This window comes from Lepidochelys kempii, chromosome 13, assembly GCF_965140285.1.
Source record: "Lepidochelys kempii isolate rLepKem1 chromosome 13, rLepKem1.hap1, whole genome shotgun sequence".
In the NCBI taxonomy this organism is placed as follows: domain Eukaryota; kingdom Metazoa; phylum Chordata; order Testudines; family Cheloniidae; genus Lepidochelys; species Lepidochelys kempii.
The window spans coordinates 2,459,925-2,477,792 of record NC_136392.1 but is presented as its reverse complement, the minus strand read 5'-3'; the positions used below and the strand labels follow the sequence as shown (position 1 = coordinate 2,477,792).

The window sequence follows — 17,868 nt, the reverse complement described above, 5'->3', positions numbered from 1 at the left end:
TTTGCTATGTAAATATCAGACAGAGAAGAAAAACAGCCAAAACCCTCCACCCCAAGCCCCCAGCACCTGAGCAACATCTGGGCTGTATGGCCTAATGCAGGCGTCATGGCTTGGAGAGCAGGGAGGGGAAGTTGAGGGGTATTTCCTCTTTTCTCCTCCCCAGAGACTGAGAGCTAGTTCGTGCTTTAGACGAGTGACCTCCCCTTGTCCCCACCTCTTCCACCCCTGTGACTGCCCCAGTGATGAGAAGGGTGCCAGCTGGGCATTCCAGTGCAGCTAAGCAAGAAAAAACAGTCTATGAGCAGTTCCTGTGGCATTTCTGTCCGTTTCAGGACATCCTCCGCAGGGTTGTGTGCTTCTCTTGTTGCTCTTCTGATTCCTTCACCCAGACTCTCTGCGCTCTGCCTCGCCAGGGGATGGGGAGCCACGGGGGCGCAAATTAACAGATGGAAAGGAATATTTTTATGTCCTGTGATTAAAAAGTGAATATTGTGCCCTAAGTCTGCCGGGGACCTCGTCAACCCGCTAGGAGTCTGCTAAAATCCCAGAACATGGCCTAGCAGCTTCACCTAACCTCTGGAGGGAGCTTGACCACAAAACACTGGATTGTACTAATAATACTTAGCACCTGCCATCAGAGGATCTCAGAGCACTTTCTAAGGTGAGTAATGTCATTATCCCCATCTTACTGAAGCCAAGGTACCGGGGTGAAACGACGGGGCTGAGTCTCCACAGAGAGTCACTAACAGAACAGAGGCCAGTGCCCTGTTCGCAGACCCAGCAGGGCATAGATGCTGGAGCTGGCAAAGACAGGTCAGGGAATTCATTGACCTATCCATGCAGGATGCAGCCCCCCTGTTAGAGGACGCATGGGATATTAAATTCATGCTGCCCTTGATTTGAGGGCAAGCCCAGACTAGCTTATGAAACTTGATCTGATCTGAGGTCCTTTCATAAAACTGGGATTCTTTAGACAAAGTTTACTTCCATTTAATATGTAAATCAACTATCATGTTATTCATATTACAGTGTACTTGCTAGTGTATATGTGTGCCATTTGCCTCTTCTGGAGAGAATCACAACTGCTCAGTTGTGTGTCATATCACCTATAGTGCTAATGGAGAGTCTTCTGTGGCTAAGGTAGCAGGGATCTGTGATGTTGGAGCAGAAGCAGCTGAGTTCTTTCCATATCACTGCTGTGATACTCCAAAGGGTTGGGGTGTGCAGTACAGTGACAGCTGTGAAGTCCCAGCTGGCTACAGCGGGGACACAATGTGCAGTGAGATAAAGAAAGTTGGTAGGTGGGCCTGGACCCAGCTTCTGGGATGGAGAGAAATCAATCATTGCACTTACCGTCTGGTGTCATTCTCCCTTTGGGGATTTTATTCCTCACCATCTCTTCCTATTATCTCTGCCCGTTCATAATTCACCCCCTCTCCTCTCATGAACCAGGTTTATCCCCTGGACCCACTGGGAGGAAGGAGGTGAGGCTGGGGATTTATACACTACAGGATCCAAACCAGCACATTGCAACATGTCTGATGTGTCACGAATACCTGACCCCAATTTGTGTGGCTAATTACCAGCTAGAAATACATGGAGGAGTCTGGAAATAGCAATGGGATGTCAGCTACACATGTTTGTATAACAAAGCCCAGAACTGCGTGTGATTTATATAGACCCTGACCATAAAAAGGGGAGTGTGTGGTGGTCTTCAAAGGCTTAGGATGCTGGAATGCCACAACTCCAATGTCTATATTAGATCTCACACACACACAAATTAAGCTTGCAAAGTCAAGCCCTCAAAATTTAGGAAATGCCAGAATTAAGGATGCCAGTGCAACCTTAATTTGCGCCCCCCTTGTGCGTATGCAATACAATACAGTCTTTAATTATATGATGACATGCTATTTTTTTCTACAGGCCCTCTGCTTCCTTCAGTGCCCAGGCCAGTTAATAAGCAACAGTTCAAAATTTTATTTTATTGTCATTGTTCAGTGTGTGCTCCAGCCCTTATCTACCACACCCTATTCAAACCCTGCTCTGAAGATGGAATTATTAATTTCCTCATAGACCTTTTCTATGGTGCTCATCACTATAGTGTGTGAGTGCTTCACAAATACCAGTTTATTGTCACATGAGATGAAGGGGTGGTGTGACCCCCCTTTTTCCAGATGGAGAACTGAGGCACAGAGAGATTGTGAAAAGTTTCCACTAATTTTGGATGCCCAAATTCAGAGGCCTCGGATCGGATTTTGCGGCGTATTTAGCATTGCAGAGCACTGGGTATGTTCAAAGCCCAGCTCCCATTGACTTCAGTGCAGCTGTGAGTGCTCAGCACTTTTGCAAATCACACGCCAGGGTCTCAAGTGGTGCACCGAGAAAATGAGGAACACACAATTAGTGACCGCCTGGGAAATTCTTGGTTTAAGTAAGCATCACAGTTTCAGGATAACTCCATTCCCCTTCTGCAGTCCCTTGAGAGCACCCATTTAAAGGTTTCTGTTTCCCATCCATCACTTCTCTTGGGCAGAGACCCACGTCTCTCTCTCCCTTCTGGCTAAAGATTTTAAGGCTGCACAGCTCCCTGCCTTCACTGTGCTATCCCCAGCAAGCCAGGCTGCCCAAACAGGCCCGTGTCAGTGCTTCGCTTTCTCTCTGAGGGCTATGAATGAAGTCACAGCTGTCACTGTGCTGCATACCATGATCATTTAGAGCTTTACAGAAATTATGGGGAGAAAACTCAGCTGCTTCTGCTCCAGCATCACAGATTCCTGCTCCCTTAGCCACAGAAGACTCTCCATTAGCACTATAGGTGATATGACATGCAGCTGAGCAGTGGTGATTCTTTCCAGAAGAGCCAAGTGGCACACACATACCCTAGTCAGTGCATTGTAATTTGAATAACATGATAATAGATTTACATATTAAATTCAAGTGCCCCAGTGAACTTCCTGCAGTTATGTCACCACACAGCTCCTTCTAGGCAAGCACAATTATTATTACGATAAAAGTGTTACAGAGAAAACACATTAAACAATAAAAGAATCTACATGCATGCTAAAAATCTTACCAGAGGTCTCCCATCAGTCTTATGGGGCACTAGTAGGTAAAATCCTTCCAACCCTTCTCCAAGGATTGGAACTCCCCTTGGACAGAAGGTCCTGTCCATTTGCTGGGTCAGAAAGCAGGCCATGAGCCAGTTTACATGCAGGCTATTTATCCAAAAGTCATTTCTTTGTCTAGTGGTGTCTGGAGAATCCAGTTTGAACTAGTATATGCAAGCATCCCCAAGAAGCAGTATCTGGTGTGTGTGTGGGCGGGGGGGTTACAACCTGGCTGATTTGCCTTAGTCACCACCCACAGTGCTTAGTTCCTGAGGAGCTGGGGCAGCCCGTCCCCATGGAGAAGAACACAACTGGCCATCATCCATTCGCTTAAAACAATGGACCCCAAAGATACTGCAGGAAGTTGTTCTATCTGTCACCCAGAATCACATAGCAACTCTGGGGCAGAGTTGGGGATAAAATCCAGTTCTCCAAGGCAGCTGTCATCTGCCTTAGCCATGAGACCAGCCTTTCCCTTCCTTCAAACCCCTGCCTCATTCACTGCACTGCCCTGATTAAACCCTGAAGCAGGTTCGTGTTGTGCACCACATGAGACAGTGGTTCTGTCAAAAAATAGGATGTGATCATGTAATTAAAGGCTGTATCGTCATGCAGATACTTCAGCCCCGTGTGTGTAAGGTTGCATGGGCAACCTGAATTCCAGCATTTCCTTACTTTTGAGTGCTTGACTTTGGCACCTTAATACTGTTCTTTTAACAGAGTTACCAGGAGTAATGTCGTAGATTTCTAATAGCAAAGCAAAAAAAAAAAAACCAAACAAACAAACAAAACCAAACCAAACCACTTCAGAAATTCCATCATGTAGCATCATAATGACACCAGCATGGATCATTGGGAGGGTTGGAACCTTTAGATCCAGCCACTCAGACCTCTGCCCCTTGGTGTAATGGAGCAACTGTTAGCAGTAGTAGGCTGTATCCTCTAGGTGGACCAGCACTAGAGGTGAATAAGCCACAAACTTTGCCAGGGGGTTTTCACAGATATTTGCTGACAGCCGAGGAATGGACTCTGGAATCTTGCGCTCCATTCCAGGTTCTGGAGCTGATTGTGCTCGCGTGCACACAGATGCTTCTGTCCATTCCCCCAGGCTTGATCCCTTCTGCCTCATCCCTCCAACATGTGTCTCTCCCAAACCTGTGTCTTCTCCCGGGCTTAGGCTTCTCATCCAAGTCTCTTTGCCCAGCAAGTCCCGACCCAGTTCACCCCTCCTGGTTCCTTGTCCAACCCATCTCTCCCCTCCCAGCCCCATCTCCCAGTCCTAGTCTCCCCCCCAGGCTCCTCACCCAAGCTCAGTCTCCGCCCTCCCTCCCTGGCTCTTTGCTCCAGTCTCCCCATTCCATGACTCCTTGTCTGAGCCTCAGCCCCAGCTCTCTCCCCTGACCCACAACTCCTTGTCAGATCTGCCTCCTGCGGCCTGCCCCATTCCCCCTGTACTAGTTCCTGGTCCTAGTCTTCTTGTCCAGCCAGTCCCAGTTTCCCCCACCCTCCAGCTCCTTCTCCTTCTCCAAGGTCAGTGTAACCCCTCCCATACAACTCAATCCCAGTCTCCCACCTTTCCCTCACTGGCTCCAAGTCCCCAGCACCCAACCTCCTGGCCCAACCAGTTGCACCTTCCCCACTGGAGTCCCCATCCCAGTCTCTTTACTCAGCTAGTACGAGCCTTCCAACCCACCCCTGGCTCCCAGCCCCACCCTTTTTGCTCAGCTTGTCCCCGTCCCAATTTCTCTCCCCCTTCCAGTCCCAGTCTCCCCAGACTCCACATCCCAATCCACTCCTTTCCCTCCCTGTAGTCTGTTTTTTGTCCCCTCTGCATTCGAATCAGACAGTTTCCTCTCTATGCTGCCTGGGCGCCCTCAGTGTGGTTACTGAGAGCACGGAGGAGACACGTTCCCTGCTCTGAGTACTGGTGCCCAGCCCTGCCCCAGCAGGCAGCAGCCATTACAGGGAAAGACCAGCTTCTCCCCTGTTGCCCTGGGCTCTAGAAACCATGTTCTGTGGGGATAGTGCATACACAGTCTGGTCACCCCGGGAGCTGTGAGAGGATGGCGTGTGCTCAGTGAGGATGGACTCTTCCAAGCTTTTAGTTGCTAAAACTGAAGACGGCTTTACCAAGCATGTACAAACTGCAGTTTTTCCAAGGCTTATAGCATGGCCAAATTTGGGCAGATTTTCATGGGGATGGTAAAAGGGACATCCCTGACACAAAATCTACCCCTGCCAAATTTCAAGTCCCTGCTCCAATGCATGGAGGTGTGAGGGCTGTTCAAAGAAAAACTCACCAGAATTTTTTAACAAGCATTTTCCCCTTAGCTAGCCTCATTCTCAGAAATGGCCAAACTGTTTTGGCAGAAATTTAAAAAAAAAAAAAAAGAGTCAGACATCCAGAATGGAAAATTTCAGCCTGGCCAGTTAAAGTTTGGCAAAGTTGTAAGCAACTGAAAACAGGGTTTTGTAGTGGGAAGTGTCAGGCAGCCTTATAATAGGCAGTGCTATCAGCTGCTGCTAAGAACCCCAAAGAGAGAGAGCTTTCAGAGTAGCAGCCGTGTTAGTCTGTATTCGCCAAAAGAACAGGAGGACTTGTGGCACCTTAGAGACTCACCCATTTATTTGAGCTGTTAACAGAGAGCTGTTACACTTAGAGAGGCAGGGGCTTGTCTCTTTCACTAAAAGTTCATCCAATAAAAGACATTACCTCACCCAACTTGTCTCGCTTGTATTTAGAGAGACAGAAATGGAGAGAGCAAAAGAGATGGTTAGGGAGAGATGCTGGGGTTCTCAGAGGCGTAGAATAGCCTGTTTCTGTTCCTTCTTCCTTGCATGTTAATTGCATTCCGGGTCAGTTCCAATAACTAAAGAAGGAACTTGAAGTGTTGTCATACAACAAGTTCCTTAATTTTGCTCAGAAGAACCAAGCTCCCGGCAGCCACCATTGCTCTATCTCTAGAAACAGACCCCGTGGAATGCTGCTGACCTTTGATGTTAAGGAATAATGTTTTTTTCTGATAATGCAAAAGGGGTTTTCATCAAAGTGGACTTTAGGTCAGATTCTGATCTCCATTGCACTGGTGTAAATCCAGAGTAACTCCATGGACAGTGCACATATTGGGGAGTCTGATGCCCCACTGCCAGAGCAGAATGGTAACATTTTAAATCCACTTTCACAGATATCGGTGACAACACAGGGAGAAAGGCAATGGAGAGTCAAGCCCTGGATGATGGTCTTGCACAAAATGAACACCTTTGCCCAAGACTCTGGTGATAGTGGACTGACACAACAGTTTTGGGGTCGATATGGTGACACCCAGGAGCTTGGGCTCACCATGAGATTCACATCTGATATGGCCGCGAGAGTTGTGTGGACATTCTGATCAGAGTCAGAGTTGGGAAGAGGGGCCAAATCAGCTTAATTAAGTTAACAAAGGGACAGTGAGCAGCGGGGAGGAGACCCCTGCAAGAGTGAGCAGAGATATTTCTCTCCATTGTGTTTGCTTTGTGTAGTTACAATCCAAGGAAGCCCATGAGAATTCCTAGTACATCCATGCAAATTATATTGTGACTATGTCATAAATATGAAAATACGTTCTCTAAAGAACTGGTTACGGGGACAGCTTCTGCAGTGTGCTGATCCTGGCTAACTTCCAGGTCCAATTCACACCATAGGGCTTGGCTCCCTTTAGCTAGATGGGAGCTCAGGTTGGGAGCGGGACGTTATGACGTTCCCCAAGAAATCAGACAGGGACAGATGGGAAGGAGTTTCTCTTGTTCTGCATTTATTATTCTCTGATTCTGTGATTAGGAATGCCTCCAGCTCCAAACGAGCTCCCTGAGTATGGGCCTGGAGATGGTTTCTTCTTGGAATGGTTTGTGTGTGTGTGTTGCGTTAATAGCCAAAGTGAAGGCCACACGGAGCTGCCAAGGGTCATTCACTTGGGATTCATTTTTAAGGTAATTTTTAAAGCCTCCCACTGAACTCATTGAGGTTTGTAGAGCACAGCAAGCTCCTGAGATGATGGAAGCTAGAGAAGGGCAAAGTCTTGCCGGAACAGCGGGTGGTGTCATTGTTAGGGCGCTGCCGTATTTTCTTAAATCTCACTCAGGAGTTTTTTGTTTGAAATTTCTCTTATCAAAATCGTCACAGGGTGAGAGGCCTGCAGAGTCTGACACTGTGCCCTCCGCCTCCTCCCGCCAGCCTACCGTGCACCATGCCCTCTTCCCAGCATGACACAAATTCTCCCCCGGCTGCTCAGCCCTAGACATGAAGCTGTTACACTGGTTCTACCCCGAGGTCCTTCTGTTGACTTCAGTGGCATTATACTGGCATAACTCTTGTATCAGGGAGCAGGGAGCCAGGCCCAGTGTCTTTGAGGGCTAGTGACAACCAGCTCCCCGAGGGGAAGGGGCCAAAGTCCACGGGAGAAGAACCAGAATCTTTGCTGGTAAGAGATGATGGCTGTAGGAACAGGGGCCCAGAGACAGAGACCGGTGGCTGGAATGGAATCGGAGTAGGAGGGTAGGGTCGGGTAGAACCATACAGGTGCGGAACTGACAAAGGGCAGGGTTAGAAGTCTGTGGGCGGGGCATGTGGTGGTGGTGGGCGGGGCCTCAGTCGTGTGGGCGGGGCATGTGCTGGAGGGCTCAGAACCGGCTCCTGAGGGCGGGGGAATGGTTTGGGGTCCAGTTAGCAGCCGGTTCAGGGCAGAGCGGCCCCGGCCTGGCCGGGGAGCCGGTAGCCTGACCTCCTGGGACCCAGAGCCGGGTAGCAGGAAAGTGGCAGCTGCACTCCGGGGAGCGGGGAGACATGCAGCCAAGACAAGGGGGCTGAGCCCCAGGCGGACTCGCGGCTGCAAGCGCCGGTGAGATCGCGCGGCCGTCGGGGCCGGGGGGCGAGCTGGGGAGCCCGCCCCGGCGGGCGGCCAGCAGCGCTCGCTGGGGCCCCGGGGAAGGAGCAGGGGGCTGGCCTCAGTGGGGAGGGGCCGGGGTCTGGGTTCGTCCCGGCCCCAGAGCCCGGGTACCACGCTCCGGAGTTGCCGTGGGGGGGACCCGGACAGGGCGCCCCGGCTGCGGTGCACGATCCCCGGCTCTACCAGCGAGCCCCCGGCTGGGCTGGGAGGTGCGTCCCGGTCCCACCCGCCGCGTGGGCGGCGGCTCGCTCTGCTGGGCGAGCTTTGCACGGCGTCCGGGGAGCCGGGTGCACCGCGGTGCGATGCCCTGTGGGCTGCAGGGGCTCCCCGGGCAGGCTGGGCTCCGCGCCCTGCACTGCTGAGCCCAGGGAACGTGGCTGCCAAAGTCACCCAAGTGTCTGGCCAGGCCGCGGTGCAGAGTCATCGCTGAATGTTTGGAAAGCGCTGTGGGGACGAAACGCAGCTCTGTGCGTGCCAAGCAGTTGAGTGGGAAGCTGTGGCTGGCTCCCAGCGCGGGTGTTTGCAAAGGTTAGTGGGGTAGGGACCGAGGGATTGCCAGAGCGGAGCAGGTAACGGCTGGTCTAACTTTATCCTGTCTCCACTCTTGATTAGTACCAGCTTCTTCAACGTAAGGTGCAAGCAATGGTTCAGGGCAATGATGGGATAACCTGTCCTCAGGGCAAGCTCCCATCTCATTCCCTTTAATCCGTTTAAGTAAAGATTGTGGCCGGGAATGTGCAGACACAGACACTGTCTATTTGGATGCCTGCAAATAGACCACCTGGAGTGTGTTGGAAGGTTATTTATGAATTCAAGAACTGAAGGTTGACTTTTCATACCCTGTGGTCTTTTATTCAGGAACTGAAGGTAATTGCCAGGTTGCGGAGAAGGAACTGAAGTTATCAGCATTGAGGTATGGGGTTTTTTTTCCATGTGTGAAATAAAATAGTTGAAATGTTGACACATGGATTTAGGTCCCCTTAAAAATTGCTGATGTGTGTGCAACCCCTGAGAGTTAGGTACTGGCAACTCTTAATCATCTCCCCCCCCCCCCCACTTACAACCAGCTACACTCCTCCAGTGTGCAGTGCCCCAAATCTACAACTGGAGCTTGGCTTCCCACACTCTGAGGCGGGCAGTGTCGTTACATCACACGGGGTTTCTGTTATTGCTACAGGTCTGGGAATAATTTCGTCCTTGCTGGTGGAACTCCTGACTTCAGTTCAGTGACGCGACAATGAATTTGGCTCCAGCGTTTCACACGTTGTGGTGACTTTGAAAAATAAATGTTTTCTTTCCCTCTCCTCCTCCAGAAAGAAATGTAATTAGAACGTATCTTCCTCTCAGACCCTCGCTCATGGTGAAGGCAGCGTCTCGGGCTGGAGCCAGAGCTGGACTTCCAGTACAATGACTATCAATTCCAGCAGTAATAGCTGTCCCAGACCCCGGCCTCTTCTTCACATAACCGTACAAAATTAAGCCCCAAATTTACAGCAGGGGTTCAGCCTGGCCTCCCTATTTGGAGGTAGAATTTGCATCTGAAAAACTGCACTCCAATTCCGCCCCCCAGGTTAGTGACTGTCATGTGCAGAAGTTAGCAGCTGGACAGCTAACTACAAGATCTGCAAGCCATCCATCTCCAAATATTTGCTCTCTCAATTTTGAGCCTGCAGAAAGTGGAGGCTGAGCTTTGGAAAATATAATGCTAACTCATAGTACTGAGTCATAACATCCCTGCTTCTAGATAGCAATATGGAGAATGGGCACCTTTAAATACCCCTCCATTTATTATGAAAATGGACACAGAGAAAAGTCACACCATGGTAAAATGAAGGGAAGGAAGCTCTCAGTCCAGTTCCTAATAGTTATATCTCGTCACAGAAGTGTTGTACTGAACAGGCCTGTGACCTGTTGGCTGAGCAGTGTATGGGGGAAGCTTGCATGGTACCTCCTCGCATGCTGGACCTGTCCTATGGGTAGAGGACTCCTTCCATCTCCAGGCCTGTTAATCTGGACCCTTTTGCTGACACTAAATGCACCCAAACATGTTGAGAGTGGAGATGAAAGAAAACAGTAAAGTAAAAATAGAGTCTCTAGTAAGCAGATTCCTAGCCCAGGGGTTTTCAATCTTTTCTCATTTGCTGACCCCTAAAACATTTCAAATGCAGGTGCGGAAGCCGTTGGAAATCTTAGACATAGTCTGTGGACCTGCAGGGGTCTGCGGACCACAGGTTGAAAACCACTGTCCTTTGGCTATCGGGAAGATGCCATCCATGCTACTACTGAGAGTTACAAAGCAAACATTTAGTACTTTCTAACTGCATAAAACTCACAGGGCCAAACCCACCGGTTGGGGTATCCCAAAAAGCTCTCACTGACTCCTTGAGTAAGGACTTCAGAAGCTGGCTTGCAGACACGCAGTCAGAATGAGCCATCGAGGCCGGGACTCTGCCCTGTGTTCTAAGTCCCTCTGCTGGGACTTTATTTTCCCTTTATAGAAAGCTGTTGCTGCTCAGGGCTTTGCCCGCAGCCCAGTGTAGGGGGCCCAAAGGGGTCTTCATAAAGATTGTGCCAAGTGTCTATCAGTCTGGTAGCTCCACCTGAGAAATGAGGTGCATGACAGCTCATTGGAGGGGGTCTTTGCAGCTCCTTGGTAGGAGACCTGTGTTACAAGGGAGCAGTGTAGAGCAGTGGAGGGGAGCATCTATTGCGGACGGGGGGCTGGAACAATTTCTATAGTGGGGGGTGCTGGTGATGGAAACCATGTATTTGGTGTTTGTTATTCCACCTACAAGGTGCAGCAGCACCCCCAGTTCCAGCACCACTGATTGGAGAGGGGCACATTCTCCTGGATTCTGAGGAGGTTGGTACTGGCAGAGTAGAGGAGCCCTAGAACAGATTTTGGGGGGGGGAGGGAGGAAGGGCCTGATTCTCTCTGCTGTTTGGAGAAATGCAGTTATATCTTTGGGCAGGCTACAAGGTTCCTTCCAAAATGAAGAACTGGTTTCAAACGTCTCTTAGTTTGCTGTTCACTGCCTCGCCTGCGGCTCAGGTACCAGCTCCATCCTGAGAGGTGCTGGGTGTCCTCAGCTCCTGCTGGGAGCCAAGGGAGTTCTTGCAGGATGGGGCCCAAGCTGTACTTCTCTCTTGGTGAAAGAACCCCCTGTCGCTTTGCTCACCACCTCCTGGTCTCCATCCTGGTGGGAGGGGTGCAGTGTGTGCTATCAGTTACGTGGCATCTCTTGCTTATGCTGTGGTTCTCTTCCCTTTCTGTCTGCAGCACCAAGCACTTCCTTTCTCTCGTTCTGAGTGAGGTCTCCACAGGACACCAGGAAGCTGCTCCTTCTCCGTCTCTGCTTCTTGTGGCCCGTTCACTGCTGACACTTTAAAGATTCACTGACCTTTCACAGGGAACTTTGAAAAGCCCAGCGTTTACAAAAGCTGGGTGAGGGATGGCAGCTGCCTAACTTAACTCAGTATGTAAAAGGATGATGAGGAACCCAGAAACTGGGTTGGAGAGGGTACCGTGGGGCAGAGCAAGAGACTAGAATGAGGAGTAATGGGGTGAGATTTAGAGAGATTAAGTTGAGAGTGTTAGGAATTGCTCCTTGGGGCAGTGGAATAGTCTCCCAAGGAACGTGGCGGACGCAAACTACAGACAGGGACAAAGCCCTAGAGAATGTGCAATTGGGGACAATCCCACATTGGCATCAGGAGGGACTGCATGATCTCATGGGTCTTTTCCATCTTGCTTCTGTGATTTTTCTCCAGAAGTCCTTCACCTCTGGCAAATTCAGATCAGATGATGGGCTCCCCCAACCTGCATTTCCCATCAAGCTCACACTGAACTCCCTCAGCCCTGGGAGTACTCCATGTACCTCCCCCACCCCGTTCACTCATTCCTTTTTTCTTTTAATTCCTTGTATGGTGTTTCACAGGTCACGGGAGGGAGGGGGAGGAGGGTCTGCACATAGGAGCAGATACTACATGTGCCAGTGTAAGGGATTTCTGTGTCTACGTTATAATTTGCCCTTAATGCCACCCCTTAGGCCAGGTGGCTGCTGTTCCTGTAATTCTCAGGGCCTCACTCACCAACGTGCCCGTATTGTTTTGTGTTGCTCTGGCAGTGCCATGGGCAGGGGTACGCTGGGAATCTTGTTCTGGGTGCATACGACATCTCCCAACAGAAGGAACTGCAATGGGCAGATATCGCCAGAGTAGCTGGCTGTTGGAGTGACTTTCTCCCTTCTGGCGTCTGTTTTTTTTCCAAAGCAATTGTCTACTGTTGTACTAATTTTGATGGAATAAATGGGCCCAGAGAGTCAAAGGTGTTTACATGATCCTGTCGCTGTACAATGCTGCACAGTTAAACATGGCTTGAGTGACCTCAGGCTGCTTAGCCCCAAGACAAACACACCATTAAAAATCTTTATAATCTTTCATTAAGGATACAGAAAAGCAGGGAAAACAAAGCATTTGACATGTAAAGTATTCAGTAATGTTTCATTTTAACAATATCCCTTGTTTCCATTAGCTGTAGAGAGTTTTCATAAGGAAACCCCCATCTGACAGCTGGTTTTTTGTTTAGCGATGGTGTTAAAGATGGTAATAACAGTCCTTTCTGGAAAAACAACAAGGGGTCCTTGTGGCACCTTAGAGACTAACAAATTTATTTGGGCACAAGTCTCTAAGGTGCCACAAGGACTCCTCGTTGTTTTTGCTGATACAGACTAACATGGCTACCACTGAGTCCTTTCTGGGGAAAAGAGCAACAGAGAGTTGAACTGGTCTGGAGCTGCTGCTGCTGCTGTTAAAGTCCGGCCCTGTTTCCTGTAAGATAAAACAAGACACACACACAAGAGTGGAGAGAACAGAACAGCAAAGACAGAAAATGCAACATCTGTCTCCGGTGCAGACTCATACTTGCGCTCTCATGGCTAGCGAACGCTGGCCCAGCACACAGGCTTAACAGCCACTTGGAGACCTGGCAAACTTGTACCAATGCCAGGCTGTTGAAGGCACTGCTTTTAGCTCTACTGGTCCCAGGCTCCCAGCAGTGTTGCAAAAGATGCAGTTGTCTTGGCTGGACTGAGCCAGACTCCCATTAAACAGAAGGCAAAAGGAGAGAGAGAGGAAGGAGAAGAAATAAAGTGGGGGAGGAAGAGGCTACAGGAGGGAGGGGTGGTAGCAGGAACCCAAGTCGCACATTCTGTGCTACAGGCCTAAAACAATAAATAAGTGCTCCAATACAGGGCAGCAGGAGGCCCTGGGAGGGAGCAGAGAGGATCTGGGGCTGGTGTGCTGCTCTCGGAGTGGCCCTGCCACCTGGCTCCCAACATGCCTGGGCTCCTGGTGGCTCCAGCCCCCTTGCTCCCCTTCTGGGGAGGGGAAAGGAGCTACCTAGCCGAGGACCAGCAGAAGTACCAGAATGCCATTCTGGCTCTTAAAGGAAAAAAACGGTGCTGGAACAGCCTTTGGGCCTGACGCGAGCAGTGCTCGCGTTCCAAGTGGTGGATGGGATTTAGTGGGAGCTGGGGGAGGTGGCAATGTCATTGGAGGATTCTGGGGTCCCAGGAGATTGTGAGGGTGGTAGCCAGGATGGTGCTTTCAGTCAGTCTACCCTTCTCATTTTGGTTCTCCCCAAAGTGTCTTTTTACAGCCCCCACAAGAGAGTGATTGGTGGAATAGCCCATCCCCTCGTTATTTTGTCCCCCAGTTAGGACTAATGTCTGATGCACTAGTTTTGGGCCATTGATTTCCTGTTCCGTTCTTCTCTTTACCAGTCATGACCTCAACACAGTGCTTGCATGGTGTCAGGAGACCTTTTTGTTAGAACTAATCTCCTGTTTGCACCGCTTCTGTTTACAGTCATTGTGACAGCTTAGAAACCTCCCACTTTCCAACTATTGAGCTCACAGTTGGGGTAGACTTTAAGGCCAGAACAGACCATCGTGATCATCTAGTATGACCTCCTGCACATCGCAGGCCACAGACCCTCACCTCCCCACTTCTGTCACAGACCCCTGACCTCTGGCTGAGTCACTGAAGGCCTCAAATCATGGTTTAAAGACTTCAAGTTACAGAGAATCCACCATTTACTCTAGTTTAGTTTAAACTTGCAAGTGACCCGGGCCCCATGCTGCAGAGGAAAGGTCTCTGCCAATCTGAACTGGGGGGAAATTCCTTCCTCACCCCAAATATAGCCATCAGTTGGACCCTGAGCGTGTCAGCCAAGATCCAGCAGTCAGACACCTGGGAAAGAATTCTCTGTGGTAACTACGAGCCCTCCCCATCTAGTGCCCCATCTCCAGCCGTTGGGGGTATTTGCTACTAGCAGTCACGGATTGCCTGCAATGGCATGTGGCCCATCTCATCTTACCATCCCCACCATCATCTTATCAAGCTCAGTCTTATCACAAGTCAGGTTTTATGCCCCCACTGCTTCTTTGGGAAGGCTGTTCCAGAACGTCACTCCTGTGGTGATAGCCCTGCTAGACCCCAGTTATTACAGCACGACGCCTGGAAATCCTGACTTGTGGAAAGACCTTGCAGGTGGGAGCAGGACGGACATGAAACCTTAATGACATTTTACATTGAGGTTTTCTTTTTAAGCAAGCCCCCAGCCATTGGTTTCAATACAAATTTTAGATCCAACACCATTGCACAAATAGACCAATGCTGAGCCCTTGGCGTGAAAGTCCTTGAACTGTGGGGACATCTTGGCCTGCATCTGAATTCTGTGGCTCAGGTCCTATGTCTATTTAAAACACAGTTAATCAGCTACTCTACTGCCTCAAGCCTATGACTGCAGCCACAACGCGGCTGTCTTTGGTGAAATATGATTCAAAATAGCATGCAGTTCAAGTGAGATGAAGACTCTGAGCATACAGCAGTGAGCCTGGAGTAAGGCTGTACAGTCACGGGTATAGCTTGGACGAACAAGAGATAGGGAATACAGTTTTGACTTCCCCGGACTCTGAGGCCCAGAAAGTCCCATGCAGTTTGCTGAGCTGTGGAGTGGGAGAAGCAGGGTCAAGCCCAGGCACTGCTGCAAGGGGGATGCGTGTGGCAGAGCAGGTGACTTGCAGACTAATTTCCAGAGTGCTGAGCACCTGTTACTCTCGTGGGCGTTGGAGTGTTCATGAGATCAACCGTGTGCGTGTCCTTCCCTCCCACACGGGGTGCAGATTAACTAGTGTTTGGAGGGTACTTTGGCAACCACAAAGACTTTTTTTTTTCCTTAACAAGGATTATCATTATCTGGCCAAGTCCTACCACCCTCACTGAGGGGAACTTGCACTGAATTCAAAGGGCTGCATCTGCAGCGGTGCTGTGCGATTGCGATTCCCACTGAAAGCTGATGAGCACTGCGGCTGCTCAGTATCGCTCAGGATCTGGGCCGGTGGGGGTCTTGTCTGAGTAGAAGCCCTGGTGTTTGGCTTCTTGGTATCTCGGTCCCCAAAGGTCCTCCCAAGTGGGAATGCCAGTGGCCATGTCCGGGAGCACGCTGCTAGGGCTGTGATTGTGGCTGTTTGGGGAGTTGTCTCTCCGCCCTGCAAGCCAGGGTGTCCTCACTCCCTGCCTCCCCCACGCTGCCAGTGGTGCTGGCCTCCATATGCCATTTGTCACTTCTCCCCCAGCTGTCTCCGGGTGCCTCCTGTGCTCCCTTGGCATGGCATGCTCGGGCTGCAAGGCCCCCAATTCTCCTCCATCATGTCCTTCCTTCAGGCCCCTCTTCGCTGTGCTGCCCTCGTGAGATTCACCAACTCAGACCTCTCTTTTCTCTGAATAAAACAAATTTAAAAACATCTCCTTGTTTCACCATGATGTTCTAGCCCTTCCTGAGTAACCACAATATCCTCCTGCTGAGACCCCTCACGCCTCCCCCTTCCTCTCTTTGAGTCCTGTCTAATGTTATTTTGTAAGCTCCTTGGGGTCAAGATTCCTTCCTTTTGGGGAAGTTTCTACCATGTCTTTGGGCTCCTTTGGAAGTAGTCATGATAATAATCCTGCTGTATTATGTAAGCCAACCGCGAACTGCCTGGGGTTAGGGAGGGATTTTCCTCTGGGCTGGTTTTTCTGTCATTGTTCCTTTTGGGGTTCCAGCACTTGGTACTGGCTGCTGCTGGTGACCGAGCAGGCTAGATGAGTGGGGGCCTAATAGGGTGTGCTGATGGCTATGTAGGCGTGAACATGGGTTTGTCAGTGTTAAAGTTATTTCCTTTCTGTGCAGCACTGAGCCAGAGAAACTATCTTTCTTTCTCTTCTTTCCACTGCAGGATGGGCTGTGTGAAATCCAAGGATGCCAGAGTGCATGGCAAGGACTTCAAAGCTGATTCTAGCCCTAATTTCCTGCAGCCCCACTATGTGAAAGACCCCACATCCACTAACAAGAAAGTAAGTGGGAATGTCAGTGGAAATTCCTTTCTGAACGCTAGGGAAGGTCCTGCTGCTGTTGTATTTACTGATGGGTCAAGACCAGGGGCAAAGGGAAATGAGGTGCAAGATCCAGCCATTAAAGGAGAGAAAAGGGAGCTATGGAATCTCTTTCCCCACCACCAGCCAATGTTTCTGTTTGGATTTGACCTAGGCAGTAGGATAACCTGCTCTTGGGGCATCTGGGACCAGCATACCAGAAGGAGTCTACTTGTCACTGTGCCTGTGGCTTGGGGGGTAATGCTGGTTTATTCTGGGTTGGGAATGCAAATGTATTGCAATCCTTCCCAGGGTCAGGCAAGAGGGTAAGCTGATGGAAATGAAGAAGCTAATGGAGAATGAAAAAGAGAGGAAGGGGTCAGAGAAGGAGGAAGACACTTGAGAGGGAGGAAGAGGAGGAGGAGGAGATGAAGGTCATGGTTCCACTAGAGGTCAGCAGTGAATGGGTTAAAGAGAGAATATAAATATTGCAGGAGCTCGTCATCCATAACGGGCTGTCCTGCTGGGGGTGATGGCTGTGGCTCCCCACAGGAGCGTGTGCTCCATCCCGCTGTCCATCCAGACTTTCATGGTGCAACTCCCAGCTCTGCTGAGCCCAGTCTCCCTGAGTATGTCCTTTCCACATGGTCTCCAGTGCCGTCCATGGCCCATCTCCATTCTGCAGGGGAGTGATTGGTCTGTGTGACGTCTGGGGACTTCATACTCTAACCGTTCCCCTCCCCGTCTTGCTTTCCAGAGCAATAACGCCTCCAGCACGACTCAGCCCCACACAGCGGATGGTATGTATAAAATATGGTCTGCAGGCAGCTGTGTTAGAGTGAGCGTAGGAGATGAATGTGAGCTGCAGGCTTCAGATCTGGTTCAAACTCCCCGAGAGCAGAGGATCTGTTCCGGTGCCCTGGTTGGACCCCTCCCTGATACGAGCTGTCTGAGTGTTGCGTGTAATACACCCGCCTTTCACCTTTGAGAACTTGGGTTCAGATTCCACTTGGGTCCTGGGTGCCAGCAACTGTAATAGGCTCAGTGTTGTGCCTCTGGATGCTCAGGCATATCCCAAGCTCATCAAAAACTCGAAAACAGACAGGTACATAAATCCTTATCCCCCCATGGGGCCTCCCCCAGGTCTGCAGTCCCTGCCCCTGCTGTGCACGAGTGTGTTTGTGTGTGGGGAGGGAAGGCACGAGTGTGTACGTTACTGTGAGGGAGACGAGCGCTTTGCTGTTGGCTTTGTGTTTTCTATTCGAGTGGAGGGGACTCCGCTGTTATAATGGGGTTGGCTGGGTGAATTCGGAAGGACCCACCAGAGGGGCCTGATCCTGGCTAGTCCGGGTTGGAATCCATCAGGGGAAACAGTGTGGGGTCAGCCAGGACTGAATGTGCATGGAAGCTGAATTCCCAGGGGC

At 50.3% G+C, this 17,868-nt stretch overlaps 1 protein-coding gene across 4 annotated transcripts in view; it reads left to right on the top strand.

The window, feature by feature from the left end:
• Positions 1–290: 290 nt before the first annotated feature.
• HCK (HCK proto-oncogene, Src family tyrosine kinase) overlaps positions 291–17,868 on the top strand; it is a 31,690-nt gene continuing 14,112 nt past the window's right edge. The window contains exons 1-5 of one of the 4 annotated variants that reach the window (XM_073308866.2): positions 7,790–7,981; positions 8,888–8,942; positions 11,310–11,474; positions 16,309–16,426; positions 17,202–17,244. In XM_073308866.2, the coding sequence (XP_073164967.1) occupies positions 16,310–16,426; positions 17,202–17,244 (160 nt within the window). In that variant the 5' untranslated portion in view covers positions 7,790–7,981; positions 8,888–8,942; positions 11,310–11,474; position 16,309. Of the gene's footprint in view, positions 662–7,789; positions 7,982–8,887; positions 8,943–11,309; positions 11,475–16,308; positions 16,427–17,201; positions 17,245–17,868 lie in introns of those variants that run through there. The other 3 variants (XM_073308867.2, XM_073308865.2, XM_073308868.2) reach the window with 3 other exon arrangements.